The sequence below is a fragment of the Ambystoma mexicanum genome, chromosome 2q (assembly GCF_040938575.1).
Source record: "Ambystoma mexicanum isolate Mex_15411 chromosome 2q, UKY_AmexF1_1, whole genome shotgun sequence".
NCBI classification, from domain to species: Eukaryota; Metazoa; Chordata; class Amphibia; order Caudata; family Ambystomatidae; genus Ambystoma; species Ambystoma mexicanum.
The window spans coordinates 462,303,416-462,322,419 of NC_090924.1; the positions used below are offsets into that span (position 1 = coordinate 462,303,416).

At 46.0% G+C, this 19,004-nt stretch overlaps 1 protein-coding gene across 4 annotated transcripts in view; it reads right to left on the bottom strand.

The window, feature by feature from the left end:
* Positions 1 to 19,004, bottom strand: part of RBM10 (RNA binding motif protein 10) — a 464,414-nt gene that overhangs the window by 416,482 nt on the left and 28,928 nt on the right. For 2 of the 4 annotated variants that reach the window (XM_069647579.1, XM_069647580.1), the window contains exons 2-4: positions 14,711 to 14,788; positions 13,531 to 13,800; positions 7,375 to 7,464 (exon numbers count right to left, since the gene is read on the bottom strand). In XM_069647579.1, coding sequence (XP_069503680.1) covers positions 7,375 to 7,464; positions 13,531 to 13,757 — 317 coding nt within the window. In that variant the 5' untranslated portion in view covers positions 13,758 to 13,800; positions 14,711 to 14,788. The remainder of the gene's footprint in view (positions 1 to 7,374; positions 7,465 to 13,530; positions 13,801 to 14,710; positions 14,789 to 19,004) is intronic. The other 2 variants (XM_069647578.1, XM_069647581.1) reach the window with 1 other exon arrangement.

Sequence of the window (19,004 nt, forward strand, 5' to 3'; positions counted from 1 at the left end):
TCCTAACTCTGTCCCTTACACACTAAACTAACTAAAACAGAGATACCTTATTGGTCCAGAGGAATGGCTTCACTTCCGCTGAACAAAAGGACTTTTTGTCTTGGTATGAAATGTGGCTAGTTCCATGGGGTCCCAGACCCTGGTTGAAAGTCTTTGCTTCCTCTAGCCAGGTACTGCGCTGAAGAACAGTCTGCATGCTCTTTCCAAGCGGTTGTGGGTCCTTGCCTCTTGGGTGCAGACCTGGTTCCCTCTCACCAAGTACTGTGACAAAGAAGAGCTGCTTGGATGCACTTTCCAAGCTGCAGTGGGTCATACAAACTTGGTTCACTAACCTGCCAAGTACTGTGTGTAATTCTCTTTAATTGGATGCAAGTCCCATACCCGAAATTCCAGCCTTAGCTTTCCCTTCTGTAGACTTGGTTAACTCTCCTCGCAAGCCTCAACACAAGTCCATGCATGTCCTTGCTTTCCTCCCACTGAGTTAGGGTTCCCTCCTTTCCCAGCTTTGGAACCCCTCCTTGAGCTTTCACCACCCCGAGGGGGAACCACCAGGTAGCGGCCTCACCACCCTGGACTCATGGGAAGGGGCTCCCCTTCGGAAGCAGTGACAACTTCATGGGATTAGCCACAGTCTAAAAACTGACGGTTTTACCTTTAGGATGGTGTTGGCTCTTGGTTTGTAGCAGTCTGGGGGCTGAGTGGACATTTTAGCCTATACTAATCCTTGCACTTCTGCAGACCAGAATCCAATTCGTCAAAAATACTAAATCCAAACTATCTACATTCAACACCTGGTAACGGGCAATAAACCGCACCACTGTCAATATCAGACACTGCTTACCTGAGGGAATTAATCAGAAAAAGCCAGATGGCCCAAACTACAATGCATCTGTTTAAAACTGGTTGTAGACTACTTACTTTTGTACTAGATTATGCAACGTTAATTCAGAATGAAAAGAATCTTCTATGACAATAAGGCCCAGTATAAGTGTTACACAAAGAGTAACAAGAACAAGATACTTACCAACTGGTAATGTTATTTCGACTGGATGTTCCTTCCACGCATTCCTCAACTATGATAGTCTTATCTCGTCAGCTTCACTGCTTCTTAGGCAGCAGGCGCTGTGCACAAGGCCGTGGCATTGATGTCCCTCGAGGGCCACCATGACGTGTCGACGTCACCAGTAGTACTAATAGCTTGCGCCGCGCCCCTTGGGTTCAGTTCTGTTTTACGTTATAATTACAGGAACCTTCCAGGTGTGCCTCAGACTAAGCTCTTCGCAAACGGAAAGTGTAAATCACGTAAATTTTACAGTGGGGTAGGTTGGGTGGGGCGATGAGGGATATGTGAGGAACATCCAGTCGAAAAAATGTTACCAGTTGGTAAGTAACTTGTTCTTCGAATGGATTGTGTCCTCCCACATACTCCTCATCTATGATAGCCTCCCAAAGCAGTAAGAAAATAGAAGATGGGAGTGCTATTTAGTTTTATCATGGATGGAATGAAGTACTGCTTTAGCAAACAGGCCTGCTTGGGACGATAAAGAATCTAAACAGTAATGCTTAAAGTATGAATTGACACCCACGTTGCAGCTGAGCAACTGCCAATACGGGGACCCCTCTCCGAAGAGCCGCGAAAGTAGACATGGCCCTCGAGGAATGAGCTCTAAGCCCTTCCGGCGTATCCTTCCCTGCTAGCTTGTAACACTCGACAATGGTTAGCGTAATCCAGTGGGATATAGTTTGCTTTGTCACATCTAATCCCAATTTAGGACCAGTATATCGTACAAAGAGCTGGTCATCCTGGCGTAATTTCACCATTCTCGCAATATAAAAGCTCAGAGCCCTTTTTGGGGTCCAATCTATGTAATCTCTCCTCCTCTTTACCCACATGAGGTAAAGGGTAGAAAGTTGGAAGTATTTTTTTGCGACAGGTGAAAATCAGAAACTACTCTTGGCAAGAAAGATGGTTTTACCTTAAGAACTACCTCATCCTTATGAAAAATAGTATAAGGAGTTTTGCATGAAAGAGCCTGCAACTCGCTTACCCTGCGGGCTGATGTTCATGCCACAAGAAGGGCAGTTTTCAATGTCAAGAGCCTTAATGGGCAGGAATGTAAAGGCTCAAAGGGTATACCTTTAGAAACTTTAACACAAGATTTAAATCTCAGGCCGGGACATGAAATGTTACTGGAGGGTACATGTTAGTGAGTCCCTTCAGAAATTGGATAACTAATGGAATTTTGAAGTAAGAAACCTCCTCAGAGGAGCGCTTGAAGATGGAAAGCGCAGCCAAGTATCCTTTTACTGTACCAATTTGGAGCCCCAGATTGGCCAGATGCAATAGGAAGGACAGCATGTTGTCCTTGCGCCAGTAAGTGAACTTATTCCACCGAAACTAGTGCAAAGATTTTGTTGCTGGCCTTCTGGCTGAAAGCAAAATCTTCATTACGTCGTCCGGGCGGTCCCAATCCTTATATCTCAGCCTCTCAGAAACCATGCATGAAGGCTGAGTGTTTTGACCTCTTGATAAAGAGCCCAACCTTCCTCTTGCAAGAGAAGATCCTCTCTTTGTGGAAGGCTTATTGGAGGGCAGATTAGAAATGTCCAGAAGGTCCGTGTACCACGTCCTCTGGCCCAATCCGGGGTAATTGGATCATGGTTTTCCTGAACTTTCTAAACCTCCCGGTTACGTGAGGAATCACGGGGACTGGAGGAACCGCGTACCGGAGTGGAAATTCCCAGTCCACTACGAATGTTTCTCCTAGAGCTCCTCTTGGAGGAAATTCCCTTGAGCAATACTGATCGCACTTTCGATTGACCTCGGTCGCAAACAGATCCACGAGAGTTTCCCCCAAAGGGAAATGATCTCTTGAAGGGCTTCCTGAGCTAGGTCCCAGTCGTGGGAGACTGCTCTGCCTGCTCAGAGTGTCTGCCGCAGTGTTCTGCTCTCCAGATAGGTGAACAGCCAACAGAGAGATTCCTTCTTGTATTGCCCAGAACCAGAGCTGCATTGCCTCTTTGCACAGTGGTAGTGACCCTACGCCGCCTCTCTTGTTCATGTAGGACATGGCCACTGTGTTGTCCGTCATTATCAATACATTCTCTCCTGGTACAGAGGGCAGGAAAGCATTCAGTGCGGTCGGATTATCCTCGGCTCTAAAAGGTTGATATGTAGTTTGGACTCCAATGGAGACCAACGACCGCTGATTGTCAGATCGTTGGCATGGGCTCCCCACCCCGTGAGTGAGGCGTCCGTCACTACAGTTATCTCCAGCCATGGCTGCCAAAAAGATTCCCCTTTGAGAATATTGTCCTTACAGGCCCACCATAGAAGGTCTTGAGCAACTTTGCTCGGAACCTGCAGATGATCTGACATATTACCCGAAAACTGGGACCACTGAGTCCTGAGGGCCCATTGAAGGGATCTCATTCTCAATCTGGCCTTCGGCACCAGAAAAATGCATGATGCCATGAGGCCGAGCAACCTCAGAAAATCATAGGCCGGTAGACACTGAGCACTTTGGAATTTTGTTATCATCTGCAGAATGTGTTGAGCTCTCACCTCGGGAAGCGAGGCTTTGCCCGAGGAAGTATCCAAGACCGCTCTAATGAACTGGAGCCTTTGGAAAGGTATCAAAAAAGGTAACCTTTGTCTCCTTACCTCCCGTAACTCCATCTCTTCCTAGCTGTCTTACCTTGGCTGGCTACCATCCCACTTACAGCTAAAATTTTACTTTGTCTGGTCTTCAAATCCTTCCATGGTCTTGCTCCTCCTTATCTCTCCTACTCCCCCTCCCTTCGTTCCGCTCACCATTTCCTTCTCACTGAACCTCCACCCCCCTGCGCTTTCTCCCGATTCCACTCCTTCCAACTCCTTGCACCTCTGCACTGGAACTCACTCCCTCTCACAATCCGCTCTACCACGACCTTCACCTCATTTCGCACTTCCCTTAAATCCCTCCTCCATTCTCCTTGAAAACTCCCCCCTCAGCCCTCTCTACTTACCCTCCCTCCTCCCCCCGGATTTCTCACTCCCCTCTCCTGCTCCTCCGCTCTCTCCCTTCCATTTTTCCTCGTCCAACTCATCTCCACTCCCCCACACCCAATCCCACCCCCCTTCAGTTAATTGCTCTATGCACTGTTTTGTCGAACGATTCATGATGTAATTGTGCTTCCATTGTTATTTTGTTGTTACTTTGTATTATGTTCCACTGTACAGCGCCTTAGTGTAAAGCGCTCTATAAATAAATGAATCAATCAAATGGGACTTCTTGTAATTGATGTGATCCTCAGATGTTCCTGTGCCTGTTCGGGTGAATGAGCCCTGATTAACCAATAGTCCAGATAGAGGTAGACATGAATCCCCCCCTCTCTCCGCCATCAGTTTGGTGAAAATACTCAGGGCAGATGTTAGACCAAATGGCAGAACTCGAAACTGATGAGTCGCCAACAGCGAACCTCCGGTACTTGCTGTGCTTGAGATGGATTGGCACATGAAAGTAAGCATCCTGAAGGTCCAATGATACCAACCAGTTTTGTAGTTGCAGAGCCTGAAGGATCTGAGAAAGTGTGACCATCTTAAACTTGTCCTTCCCAAGGAACTTGTTCAAGTTTCTTAAGTCCAAGATAGGTCTCAGTCCTCCATCCTTCTTGGGAATGAGAAAATAAGGGGAATACCAACCCTTGTTTCTCTCCACTACTGGTACATGCTCTATTGCACCTTTCTTTAGCAGGGTTAATATCTCCTGCACAAGGAGCAGATCTGGAATTTTGACAGAGCTGGCTCCCGGTGGATGATAGCGAGGCCTCTTTAGAAAAGGAAGTCAGTAGCCTTGGGATACTGTTTCCAGTGCCCAAGCATCTGAAGTAATGCCCGCCAGATGCTGAGAGATTCTGCCTCCCACCAGGGTCTTGTGGGCCAAGGCCTCAGAGTGGTTTAGGAGGTGGCTGCAGCAGGAGCCGAGGGTAAAGATGACACTGCTGAGGCTGATTTTGCACGCTTACCTCGTCCACCACGAGGGAATTTCGTTTGTCCTTTCTGTACAGCCTGTCCTTTTCCTCTACCAAAGGGGGAGTAGTAATGAAAAGAACAAGCTCTCCAGGAAGATGAGACCGAATAAGGTTGCTAAATGGAGATGCTAAGGGACTTAACCACCGCCCTGGAGGTCTGCAGCTTCTCCAAGCTTTGGTCCGCCTTGCTGCCGAACATGTTGAGAAGTTTGGCCTGCACATCCGGTGCAAACCGACTTTCTCAACCACGCAAATCTGCGCAGTACCGTGCTTGCAGCCATGGCTCTGCTGATGCTGTCAGCAGTATCCAGCCCTACCTGGAGACACTCCCCCACCGCATCACCTCCTTGCCATCCTTAATTTTCAGAAAGCCTTCCCTTTCTTCGTCTTCTGGAATATGTTCAGCCCCACAGGGGATGGGTAAACCTGGCTAGGGTACAGGTGACATTCGTGCCCAAAGTAAACACCTAGCGGGCCCAAGCATCTACTTTCTTATCCCATCTAGGCTGTCTGGAAGCAGTCGCAGCCTTGATCACTAGACTCAGGTGTAAGGTGTTTTCAGAGATAATCAGGGTCAGTGGAAGATGGTCTATACTTTCCAGTAAAGCAATAGCTGAACTTGCCTCAGGAGTCTCCGAGTTAGCTTCTACCTTCCTTTGTAAGGCCCTATGGAAGGGTAGAACCGAGTCTTTTTGTGGACCCCGATTCAGGATGTCCACCTGCTCGAAGGTTGTGGAGGCCCTGCTCCAACCCGTGAATTCAGTCACCTTGTTCATAAGGTTCCTGTACCCTGAATCAGCATGTTCTGAAGGGTCAGGTTTTGTAAACTCAACTCTGGTGACGTATCTAGACCACTGGCAGAGTGGAGGGAGTCGCAGAGGTCTTTCAACCTTGACTCAGGATCAATTAGTTCCTCAGGAACTTCTCTAGAAACTAATTTGACTCCTAACGGAGAAACATCCCCTTCAGAGGCACTGTCCTCTTCAAAAATAGAGTACATGGACTAAAAAAAAAAAGTCAGACTCGGTACAGGTGTGTAGTTTTTTCCTGCACCGGAATTTCCCTCGAGGGAGTCCAAGGGACCGTCAAAGGGGTCGGTTTCACAAAGTGAGATGCCTTTGACCTTCGGCGTCGAAGCGATCGACACCGATGAAGACGTCGATAAACTCAACGTTTTATGTTTCTTCGACAGAACCGGGGATCGACTCGATTCCCGGGTCGAAGCCTTTCGACTTTTTGGTCCAGAGTGTCGAGACTCTGATTTACTACTTGCCGAAGTAGTTTTTGACCTGCATGCGTCGTCCAAGGGAGCGACATGGAGTCTGACTCTTGCAAGGCTCTTTTGAGGGTGTTGAGGCCGCGTTCTCAAAGATTTACATCATTTCCACCCTGAAAGCATTCCACTTGCTGGAGGAATCAGACCTAGTCGGGCATCGTATCACCTCAGTGGAGGTGTCTGACGATGTCTCTTCTACTAAGAAGTCGAAGAATGTCTGAACAGACTCCTCGATCGAGACCTCTTTGGATGTTTATTTCTTCAAAGAGCCCTTCGAAGCTTCCTGCGCCACCGCCAATTTACCTTTTCGTTCGCAAAGAGCTTTTTCAGTCATAGAATGATAGGAGCCGCAGTCGTCGATACGATGGTCTTCAACCAAACACCAAAGGCAAACCCAGTGAGGATCGGTGATGACCATTTTTGTCCCATAGTCATGACACTTTTTGAAACCAGACTTAGGGGTCGAATGAGTAGGAGATATTTTTTTTCACTAGGAAAAAAATAAGCACGCCGTTGTCTCAAAGCGAAACTCAGAAAAACGGTACTGAAGCCAACGGGCGCGGCACAAGCTATTTGTACTAATGGTGACATTGACACGCCACAGCAGCCCTCGAGGTGCACAGCGCCCTCTTCCGAAAGAAAAATCTCGCCAGCTTTGCTGCTTCAGAAATACGACCATCATAGATAAGGAATACTTGGGAGTACACAATTCATTCGAATGAAAGGTATGTTACACCAATAGAATAGTAGATTCCAAAGTATATCCAGCAAAACACCTAGCTAGGAGCAAGACGGAGGACAGGTGGTGCTGTCAAACTGCAGTGACCCAGTGTTTGCCTCCAGAAGAGAATAAGGAAATGAAGGAAAGACATGAGATTCGGACTACACTGGACCATCCTCTGGTCACCTACATCAGATTAATTCCTGCTGGATGTTAAGTGCTTCCGAAAGGGAGGAGACTGTCAGGTGGACACTGAGTGTCTCTTAAAGCCTAGGCACATGGAGGATAGTTAATGCCACAAACTACCTTAGAACTGCTATAGCTGGAAAGGATTGCCACATGCTACGGAAGAGGGATTGCTTACCGTCGATCATGCTCCCTACGTATCAGTCTCTCAGGGCTGCTAAAGATGGATCTCCGACCACCCCTTTCTGGACTGCTTGGCATGGCATACCTGGAGGAGAGGAGAAAAAAAAAAAAGTTAAGAGCTACTGCTGAAAATAATTCACCTTTATTTAATGATGATTACAGGGAAAACAATGCATTTTCGGCACAAAAATACTTGAAAAAAATGTAACATTGATTTGCAAAACTGAGGACCAGTGTCCTTAGCAATGGGCAAGTGGATGTGGATACAAGACCAGATGATGCGGCGGAAGGAGAAACACAACCCAGGGACTAGGAGAGTAGAGCATGATATCAGGATAGTGTAGAAAGTGCTAGGTTTTGGGATGAAGGGGTGAGGGATAGGTGCAGTGGGGTTATCGTAGAGAGGCAGGGGTAGATGAGGTGGCGTAGAATGCTATGCAAGTGGTTCTTCAGAAACAAGCAGAGCTTCAAATAGAGATACAGTGGGAGTAGTGCAGAGAGGGAGAGTACAAAGCAAGGAGAGAAAGAGGCACGAGAGGGAGCGCAAGTGGCATGAGATGTGGCAAGGAGGTGAGCCGAGGAGGATTGCGGGGAGCGAGGGGGGAGAGTGGGGATTGAGATCAGCCGATCGATATTGTGGGGCAATTCAGTGTATAGTTCTGAAGATGAGAATACGTTGGTACTTTGCCCTCTGTCTCAGATAACCAGCCAGGCTGGGGAAGTGGATGTGAAGCGGCAAAGGTTGACGAGTCTACGGACAGCAAAGTTGAGAACTTCATCAAGAGGTGAAAAAGCATAGTTGGGTAGGCCATAGAGTAGACTGACAGTCAGATCGGGAGATTACTTGGAGGTTAGGTGCTTAGCAGTGTTGAAGGGATGAAGAAGTCTTATTTTTCTGACGTGGTGGAAATTAAGTCCGGATGCAGTGGCAGATCTGGAGAGGAGTGAGAAGTTGCGAGATGGGTCGTAGACGACACCAAGGTTTAGAGCAAGAGTAGGGAAGGTAGTCAGGAGAGAAGAATGGAAGAGGGGAAGAGATGGCCTGTTTGGACGGCAAGTAGATAACTTCCGCGTTAGTGGAATTGAGCATGAGCGAGTGATATGTTATCCAGTATTTGATGGCAGAAAGACAGATATTGTTGACCGTAGCTTGTCAGATAAGGAGGGAAAATAGAAGATCTAAGTGTCATCAGCGAAGAGTTGATAGGAGAAGCCACAGGAGCTCAAGGTGCCAAGAGCAGAGTTAGAGTGAAGAGAAGTGGGCCAAAGACGGACCCTTGGGGAACACCAACAGTAAGGGGGGGTGTGAGTTAAGCTTGGAAGTGTCTGGGGGCCAGATATGAAGCAAACCAAGGGAGGGCATTGTCACTGATGCCTAGGATAGTGTTTGGAGAAGATCGGAGTGGTTGACGGTATCAAAGACAGCAGGGAGGTTGAGAATAAGATAAATGGTTAGCTTGATGAGTGGAAGAGATGTAGTTGCTGACATTAAGGAGAGCTGACTCAGTTGAGTGCAGAGGTTGAAAGTCAGATTGAAGAGGATCCGGGATGTTGTGTGCGTCAAGGAACTCTGCTTGTCAGTTGAAAACTACATCTACCGACAGGTTTCTTAAGAATAGGGATGCCAGTAGTTGACTTGTCGGATGACGGAAAAGTGGCACAGTCAACAGGGGGGGGTTGAAGAGGGAAGTCAGATATGAAGCAACACTGGGAGCTAGGAGTTTCAGTATGTGTGGGGGTAGAGGGTCAATGGGGGTATATGAAGGGTTAGCTCTGAGGAGAAGGTCAAGAATCTATTCAAGGTTACTGGGGAAAAGGAAAACATTGTCACAGGAGAGGAGGGTAGAGGTGGTGGAGAAAAGTGAGCAGGTGAGGGAGATAAGGTACGTTTGCAAGTTTATTTTGAATGTTGGCAATTTCTGAAGTAAAGTAGAGCTAGATTGTTAAAGTAGAAGGGATGGAGGAGGGTTTAGGGGGTCAGAATTGAGTTGGAGAGATTTTTGGAGGCGCCTAGGTTGAGAGGATGCAGAAGAAATGAGACATCACGTTATGTATACGGGACTTGTACCGCTGCCATTTTTCATGGTCTCCAAGTGCTCGGGTGTATCTGAAAAGGAAGGGGGTTGGCAAGGTTAGTGGAGTAAGGGAGAAGCGCAAGAGAGCTTTGATGTGCTGTTGGTAGCTTCTGTTTGGAAAAATCGGTCACTGTGTGCTGATATGATTTGGTAGATTTCCACCTGTGTGTTGTATGCAAGTATTCCTGTGTGTGTTGTGGAGAGATGGAAGTGTGTTTGTAATTTGTGTTTCGTGTCTGAGGTTAGTGTCAAATATTTGCTTTGAGCATTGTTTATGTTCCAGGTGGATGTCATTGCTGGATCTTAGTGTTCGTGTTTGTTTGCTCATGGTGATTTTCTCCTGTATGCATTCCACTCCTTGGCTGTGGATCGCTCTGTGTGTTATGCAGAGCATTTTGAAGAATTGTTTTTTTTGACTGGCAGCCAATGCAACATTCGAGGGGGTTGGGGGAGTTGGTGTTCTCTTCTTGTGAGTTTAAGCAGTAGTCTTGCAGCTGCGTTCTGTATCTGTTTTAGCTATGTCAACAGAAATGAGTATATTCCAATGTAGGTGATGTTGGCGGAGTCTATTCCGCCAGCACCGAGATGAGGACGAGCATTCTGTGTGTGATGGAGAATGGAAGTATTTTCGTGTGTAGGTGGAATAAGCATTTCTACTGCCTTTTCCTGTGGTTCTAGTGTTAGCTCATTGTCAATTAGGATTCCAAGATTTTTTACCACCTTGGATTTTTTTGGCAGGGTTACCTAGTTCGGCGGGCCACAGAATGTGAATTCTGCCAGGTCATTGGGTGTAATCATGATTTCAGTTTTGTCCAGGTTGAGTTTAAAGCGGTTGGTGCTCATCCATTGGTTTTGTTCAAATGGGGCAGTTGGTTAGTGTTGGGTTTTGCTCTTCATTGTTGTTGATTTTATAGCGTATTTGGGTGTCTGCGTAGTTGTAGCAGGTAGGGCCATGTCTCTCCCGCCGTCCTCCCCATGGTTGATCATTTGAGTCATGAAAATGTTCAAGAACAACAGTGAAAGCAATAACCCACGGTGACTCCTTTCTGAGCGGTTGATTTGAATGGCTCTAGCCAGATTGTTTGTTCTTTCCGTCAGGAAGGATTTTAGCCAGAGAAGTGTTGACGCATCAAAAGATTAGAAAAATATTGGGATCGGCATGTTTGAATGTCAAAAGCTGCTGAGAGATCGAGTAATATTAATGCAGAGTTAATGTTGGAGTCTTTAGGTAAGCCCAAACATTCTCCATTAAAATCCCACCACTCTTAATACCGATTAAAATGAAGCCAATTTGTGATAGTCAGCCATATCTTGCATTTAGCCAAATTGTGTAACGTAGCCATATTCTGCACTTAGCAATTGCAAGGATTAGCCGCGCATCAGACTGAAAACTAGCCACTTGTCGAATGTAGATGTAATTGTGAAGTAAGCCACACATCACATTTTAGATAGAATTGTGAAGATTAACCACAAGTCACAGTTTATCAAACTAACCATCTGTATTACAAGATAGGATTGGTAAAAATCAATCATGCGTCACTAACTACCCCGCTCCTGCTGCCCACCAACACATCTCCCAAGTACTATGCACACCCAGCGGGCTAGCCAATCCATACACAAACCCAAAATAAGCAATACTTGCATACATCAAACAATCCCAGACACTGGGACTTAAGCATACAGGGACCGAGGATGGCTTTGTAGACATCTGGTGGGCAGGGAATCTGCTCGGGAACTTGCTCTGTTGCTTTTGCTCACCAGGTTGCTGAATTTATCGGTCGATAGGCAGGAAGAGGTTTATTTTTTTATTTTATTTTTTTTTAGATTTGTAGAGCGCACTACATCCCGCAGGCATCGAGGCATAGGCTTGATTCAGGGTTACAGCGAATGCAGCCCAACAAAAAGTGACTTCATACATATTACTTTGTACAAATGCATAGTTACATATCAGGTGATGGATGAGATGTACAGACAAAGGTGGTTAGGAATCTGGCATTGGATTGTAGATTACAAACAGAAGCAGTAGATTGAGGCCAAATATCAATATCAGTTATAGGTGTTTGAATGGAATTCAAACACTTTCATGGGGTTATCATATTCCATAGGGCAACAGCAGCACCCTGAACAGAAAAACAAGGGATGCAAGGGGGACAGTGCAAGTGCAGCGTCATACAAATAGCCTGGTCTTAATTGCTTTGCGAAAGGCTATTATCCTGAAATGGGGAGGGAGGGAGTTCCAGTATGTGGAAGACATGGTCGGAAAACTGGTACCGCCAGCACAAACTCTGTGGGTCTTGGGCATGAAGATCCTGTTAGAGTATGGCCTGAGTGGGGTTGGTTTAGTAATCCTTTGGACCAGGTAGGGGGGCGCTACGTCATGGACACATTTATGCATCCGGGCGAGGGTTTTAAAAATAATTCTCTCGTTAGCGGGAAGCCAGTGGACTTTCCTACTCACCTCAGAGGTGGTCCCTTTTTGAAATGCCTGTGGCAGCCCCAAGAGCGTTATTTTGTACTAGTTGTAGTTTAGCAATATTCTTGCAGGACGTCCCTACAAAAGGGAGCATTACAGTAGTCCAGTGATGACCAGATTATTGCCCTAGCAATAGTGAGGCAATTTTGTTGGGATAGGAAAGGTCTGGCTGCACAAAGCAATTTGGAGTGGTAGGCCGGGAAGGAGACAATGGCATTGACCTGCCTATTCATCGTCCAGTTAGAGTCCAAAATGATAGGGATATTATCAATGGGGGAAGGAGCTGTATTGCTTGTCCAGTTTACCCAAGGTGGCCGGGGAGCCAATTAACCGAAGTTGGGTTTTCTTGCTGTTGAGGCAAAGCCAGTTTTTTGCCATTCGGGATTGGATCGTTGAGTAAATTGAGTTGAGGGTGTTCCTATCGGCCTTGTAATGCCCCGAAAGTGGGATGAGCACTTGGGTGTCATCAGCATAGATAGTGTATGAGATGCCCAGTGCGTCCAGAATGTTGAACAGAGGCCTCGTGAATAGGTTGTAGAGGGTAGGGGCAACGCACGAGCCCTGTGGAACTCCACATTTAATGGGACTTGGATTGGAACATGACAAATCAGAGAAGACCTTCATGGCCCTTTCTTGTAGAAATTATGTGATCCAAGCACAGGCCTTCGGGGAGGTGATGGCAAAGGGTCTTGTGATCGACCAGATCAAAGGCTGTGGATAAACCAGCAGGAGCAGCAGGAGCGCAGGTTTGCCTGCGTCTGAAGTCGTCCATTTGATTTATTAGGTATAACAGTTTAGTCTGGTCGTTGTCTCCAGTGTTGGCTGGTTGAAGTGCTCTGTGGGACTTTTTGGCTTGCTTTGTATGATTAGCTGAATGATTGTGATTTTGTTGTTAAAGTGATCAGCAAGATTGTCGCATGGATCAATGAGTTGTTACATATAGAAGGGTTTTATGATCTTGAACATTTCTTTCTGGGTATTGCCCGCTTCTGCGATCCATTCATTGTAGTAGGTCTTTCGCTTTGAGCATTTTGACTTTGTATGGTACAATCTGTCTTTGTTAGGCACGGGATTTTTTGGTGGTCGTAGTTTTTCAGTTCTTTGAAAGTCCAGAAAAGTAGTTTTGAAGAGCAGTCGGATAGAGTTTAAGATTCAAGGTGCATCTAGATCTTTGCCAAGTTTGAAGGTTTTCCCCTCGCTGTTTTCACGGTGGGAATGGTAGATGTTATCCAAGGTTGTGGAGGATTTAGGAAAGAATGTAGTAAGACGCTAGTGAGAGAAGGGAGAGTTAAGAGCAGCATTGAAGTTAGTGAAGGTTTCATCAGTCGATGGAACAGTGAATTTTGCACTGGATGAGAGTTATGTAGGTCAGAGGTAGCTCGGGAATTTGGACAAGGGAAACTTGCACTTGGTAATGAAGTTGTAGATGGAGGAGTGGGGACTGAGGCAAAGACGATGGAATTAGGGAGAAGAGCAGTGGCAATATTAGAGGCGGAGAGTTGAGAGGGGATAACAAGGTCAAGGGAGTTACCATTTGAATGGGTGGGCAGTGACTGGACGGAAGTGGACCTTCGCAATTTACTAAAAAAAATGTATTGTTTACCGTCTATCAATCTCCCTACGCCTGTGCCTGTCTGGGCTGTTGAAAATGTTCCTCCGACCATCCCTCTCAGGACTGAAGATGGCCCTCCGACCATCCCTCTCTGGGCTCCTGTAGATAGGTCTCCGAATATCCCTATCAGGGCTCCTGTAGATAGGCCGCCGACAATCTCTTTCGGGACTGCTAAAGATAGACCGTCGACCTTCCCTTCTACGATGCTCAGATGGCATCGTCTCTGCTGGCTGTGGCCTCCCTGAGGCTGTTAGGAATCACCTATGATGGGAACAGAAAGAAGACAATAAGGTGAGGGGAGGAATTGGACCTACAATGGCAAGAAATGTATACATCCATCAAGAGGAGTCACTTCTACAAACTAAGGAAACAATACATGCAGCCACAGTTTGAGAAAGCCATCTTAAAAGGTCGATTCTGTAAGGAGTAGAGGCTTGCGCCAATAGTTAATCAATTCATTTCAAAATATTTCATTTAGAAGAGAAGTGGTTAGCATTAAATAATGAGCTTTTCAGATACTTAACCTTAATGTTAGTAGGCACCATTGGGGCAATTGGAAAAATTGAACAGTGCATGGCCCTTGAAAGCGACAGTATATATGGTTCACCCTACATCTATCCAAGTCCCTTGTCCATACTGTACCCAGGAGAGATCAACAATATTCCTAAGAAAGAGCAGTTTAGACAACTCTGATCTGACAAGGATTTTGGCTTTGGCCTTCCATAAGCTCACTCAAGCCTATTCAAAAGCTATATTTCTTGTTGCACCCGAGGCAATTCTCTCTTCCCATCTAAACTGGACTGGTACAAGCAGCCCGGCGACCGTAGCTAGCAATGCTCAATTTTTGATACCCAAGATTGATCCAACATTCACTGCTAAAACATGCGACCACCATGTATAAAACAATCACCACAAACTAACCGAGTTCCAAAGGAATTTGTGCCTTCTACTAATATGACAGGCCTGACTTGTGTTGCACAATATGGATTAATGCATTACTGTCCTTCATTACTGCAAGCTTGTTTTTTTTAAGCCATCCTCTACCACTAATGCACACTTGTTCGGAGCAAGGAATAGTAATAATGGCACCACTGATGCATGCTTTTAGTAAGAATTAAGCAGTCCAACCTGTGTGGGACTACACAAGACCTCTTGGTATTAGGTAACCCACCTTTTAATGTAGGCCTGTACTAAACAAGTTGGTAGTGTGGCTGAGCAGCCAGGCTGATCTCAAGAGGGGTAATGTGAACTGTAGAGATGTAAAATTAAATCAGTAAATGCAGGTATCCAATTAAACACTTACACAATTAAAGCTATATACATTTATACACAGATATTTAAAGCATTCTTTAAAAGGCAGTAACATTAACACCAAGTTAGCATTCAATTCAAAAAGTGAATTAAGCAGGTGAGCAATTCATTCATATGTTACACATTTTCTAGCACCCAGAGGTGACATCATTTGCAGCATTCAGTTATTAAAAGGAGGGAAAGGTCTGGGTTAGATCAAAACGGACTGGTATTCCATAAAAAAACACAGTTATATTCTCCCAAAGGGATGCTGGCAGTCTTTTATCCCAGCATTAAGAGTGTTCAATCAAAATCTTTAAGGGAACAAGCACTTCCAAAGCCAATGGGTTCAGAAGGAGGCCTTTAGGGAGCCAGGACAGCAAACGTCAATGGGCAAAGTCAAAGTTCTGAGGCACTTCTTAGAAACATTTTCCTAAATCGACAGTGTTCAAAAAGAAAATCACAGCAACTCAAGAGGAATCAACTTCAAGAAAGCACAAGCAAGGCCAGTGTAAGTGAGTGGAGGTCAGAGTAGTAGGAAGCACCCCAAATGGCAAAAGGATAATGTACCCCAAGCCGCACAGTACCTTTGAACTGAATTGCAGTGCAGCAGACCCTTGTTACTGGTCCTTGGTCATGGTGGGGGGGGAGGGGAGTGTAAGAGGGAGAAAGCGAGAGAGAGAAAGCGAGAGCGAGAAAGCGACTCAGCAGCAATAGATTTCTCGGGATTCAGCTGCTCTTTGGCGCTGAGAAAAAGGCACATAATCCACAAAGAACGAAAAGCTCTCGTTAGAAGTTCCTCGATCCCTCGGTTTTGGACTCTGGTGAGGGGGCCCTAGATGCGGATTCTTGCTTCTGTAGGGTCCTCTGGATGCCCACGAAGTTTTGGCCTGATTTGCACTCTTTGTGCGTTCCACATAGAACTTCAGCGCTCTAGCCACATCCAGCAAGTGCAAAGTCCTCTCAGCCAGCGACAAAGGCATTGGGAAGAATACAGGTAACACGAAGGGCTTGTTTTGATGAAAGTCCGACGGCACCTTGGGCATGAAGGAGGGGTGTGTCCGTAGCACCACCCTTGTCTCGTGGAATGTCAAGTAAGGTGGTTTAAAAGGTGGACCCTCAAAGATCACACTACTTGTAGTTCTAAGAACGTGATCTACGCAATACCTGCCCGCGCAATAAGACATATGTAGGTAAGACATCAAGGCCGATAAAACTCAGAATCTCGGAACACAAGTCCGAGATAAGAACTAAAACTGTCACCACCTCTGGAGTCCCATTTTCTCAAAAAGAACTTAAGTTGCGATGAATTGAAGTGGTGCATTCTACAACTGGTCAAAGGGGTCGACATGTACTCTACTGCTAATAGGCTCTCCAGCCGCGAAAAATGGTGGATTTATAATACACAGAGTTTCGCGGTTGGGCTAAATTGCCAAGAATGTATACTGGGTCCAATATGAATGCCTAGATGGCTACCTTTTTTCCCCTTCCTATGGTTAATGTGCACATTCTATGTTGAGACATTTTAACAGTTGTCTAGTCCAAAACCTACGGGATGCTTTTGATCCTGTGATCATACGGGACATGTGTCTTCTCTCCTGAGCAAGGAATTATTCACAACACAATAGCCAACTTTGAACATCTTGTCATAATCTAGAATGCCCTTGTCCAATCAAGGACAACACAAAATTCTTTACATGGGCGAAACAGGATCAACATATGCAACTGTTGCCACTTTGTAGCGCCACTTTGAACAAATTCTATGCTCTCATGGTGCCTTTAGGCAATTTCTGGTCCCTGTAACCGCGTTCGAGACATCCTGCATATCACGCATTTTATCATGGATATTTGCGTACCCATTCGATTTTGACTATATACATCGATCCGTTTAGGCTGCCAATTAGTGTTGCTTTACGGCACATTCTACTGATGCACTCATGAAAATTCCTCAACACTAAACTTCACAGACTAGCTTTGCTAATAACGTGAATGCTGTACGTCATGCCGCTCCATTCACTAAACTAGATCAATGAGGACATACGTCCGTGACCGGATGGGGCGGAGTATCAAGCCGCACTTTGCAACTCAGAGGTTTCAACTCCCTTAACGCCCTAACAGTACCAGTAAGTCTTTGGTGATTGCAGCTCTTGTATTTACGGCGCTGCGGCAGGTCAGCAGCCCCCTTACAGGAATGCTAATGGGGCTACATTTTTTATCACCTTTATTGTTATTCTATCGTACGAGCTGGTGCTTTGAGAAAGCGCGTTACCTGCGCTACAGCAAACCAGCACCGATTTATATTGGAGTTAATTAACATCCGTTGCAACATACCAAGACGTTTGCTTTTTTCATCTTTGGTATCAGTGCTCATTTGCTAACATGTAGGGATGTCAGCTCAGTAATGATGGCTATCTCGTGGACAATTCTAGAAACATGGTTTTCTTCTTTGTCTTTTTATTGGTATACAGGACTGCGAGTGCAGTGCGGCACCACAGCATCCATTGAGGCCCTATGGGACCTTGAGTCTTATAGATCTAGATGATACTTCCATCGAAGTCAACCCTTTTTCGTGTTCACCACAAAGGACTAAATTAGAGCATCTAATTCAGGTGAGCTTTTGACCATTCAATTTATGGTTAGAATGGGCCAGGCGACTGGGCCGTTAGAGCTTCAGTCACTTAACTTCACGGTTACACTAGGGAACGCTGTTCCCAGTCTAAACACATGTCCTCAAATTGCCTTGTGTGATCCACAAACTGCATCGATAGGCGCCTCTCCCACCTTAGCAGGGCCTCTGTGCCCAAATTGCATTGTGGGATCTCCAAACTGCATTGATAGGCCTCTCTTCCACCGTACAGGTGTCTCAAATCTAGCTTACTCTCAAATCTAGCTCACTTGCAAGTTTAGCTCACTCAAGTGAGACAGAACCCGCCAGTGAATTACCGTGGAGTGTCACTCTGACTAGGGCCGCTCGCATCAAAAGGCAGAAGTCCAAGCTGTACCTGTCCAAGCCACTCTTCAACCAGCAGATACCCTTCCCAAACCCACATAGCCTGTTCACCAGAGTGAACCGCGCTCAGGGAGACGGACAGTAAAGAGAGCCACTGATAACACCCAACTAAATAACCCTTACAACCCCCCCCAGGACAGCGACTGAACGACTCGCCAACTTGAGCTGGAATACCACCGACAGACGGAGCCCAAACTAGTAGCAGACACCCCCCTCAACCTCATACTACACCACAAGACAACCAGACCAAAGCAGGACCAACTAGACGTCACCAAACAAGGACTAAACAACTCTCAATCTTATAATGCCGCACAAACGACCCATTGCAAGGAAAAGACGAAGAGAAGAAAGAAAGAAAAGGCACTCCAGAACAGCAACTAAGGATGACAACTATAGAATGGACCCCTACAGACAGGAACACAAATCGAACCAAGAATGAGAGAAGAAACAAATCCCTCTACCCAACTCCATACCTCGCTGACAACTGGCCACCACAGCAATCCAACCCAACACTAGAAGCAGCAACATCGAACAACCCAACGTAAGCAAGTAGAAGAAGGATGAACAAGACAAACAGACAACCAACGCAATAACACCCTACATCACCAAAGCAAGAGGAACTTCCAATCAAAAACCACAACTCTGGGAAGACGAACCCGATGAAAACAAAAATAACCCAAAACAGAACCTAGAAGAACTCTTCGAAGACGCCAACACCCCGAATCCCACAGCCCCAACAAGAGATCGACCAGGAAGGAAACCGAAGACGAGCTCGACAAGAAAGCCCAAACCAAACAACACCTCCAAGCTTCACTGCAATCTAATAAATGCAAGATCCATGTCGAAACACTCAGATCTTCGACCTACTCGACGACAACGGCATTGACATCCTGTTCATCACAGAAACATGGCTGGACGACAGCTACAAAATCACACTCCAAAGCTGCCTTACATCCAACTTCAAATGTCTGTAAATAAACAGAAAAAATAAAAGTAGGAGGCATCGCTATAGCATTCAAAGAACAACACCTGAAAATAAAAACTGACGAACCGCTCAACATCCTCAACTGCGAAACCATGGTAATACACCTAACAGCGAGCCTAAAAACCAACATCACATTCATCCTGGTATGCAGACCACCGACATATGATGCAACAGTCGCCG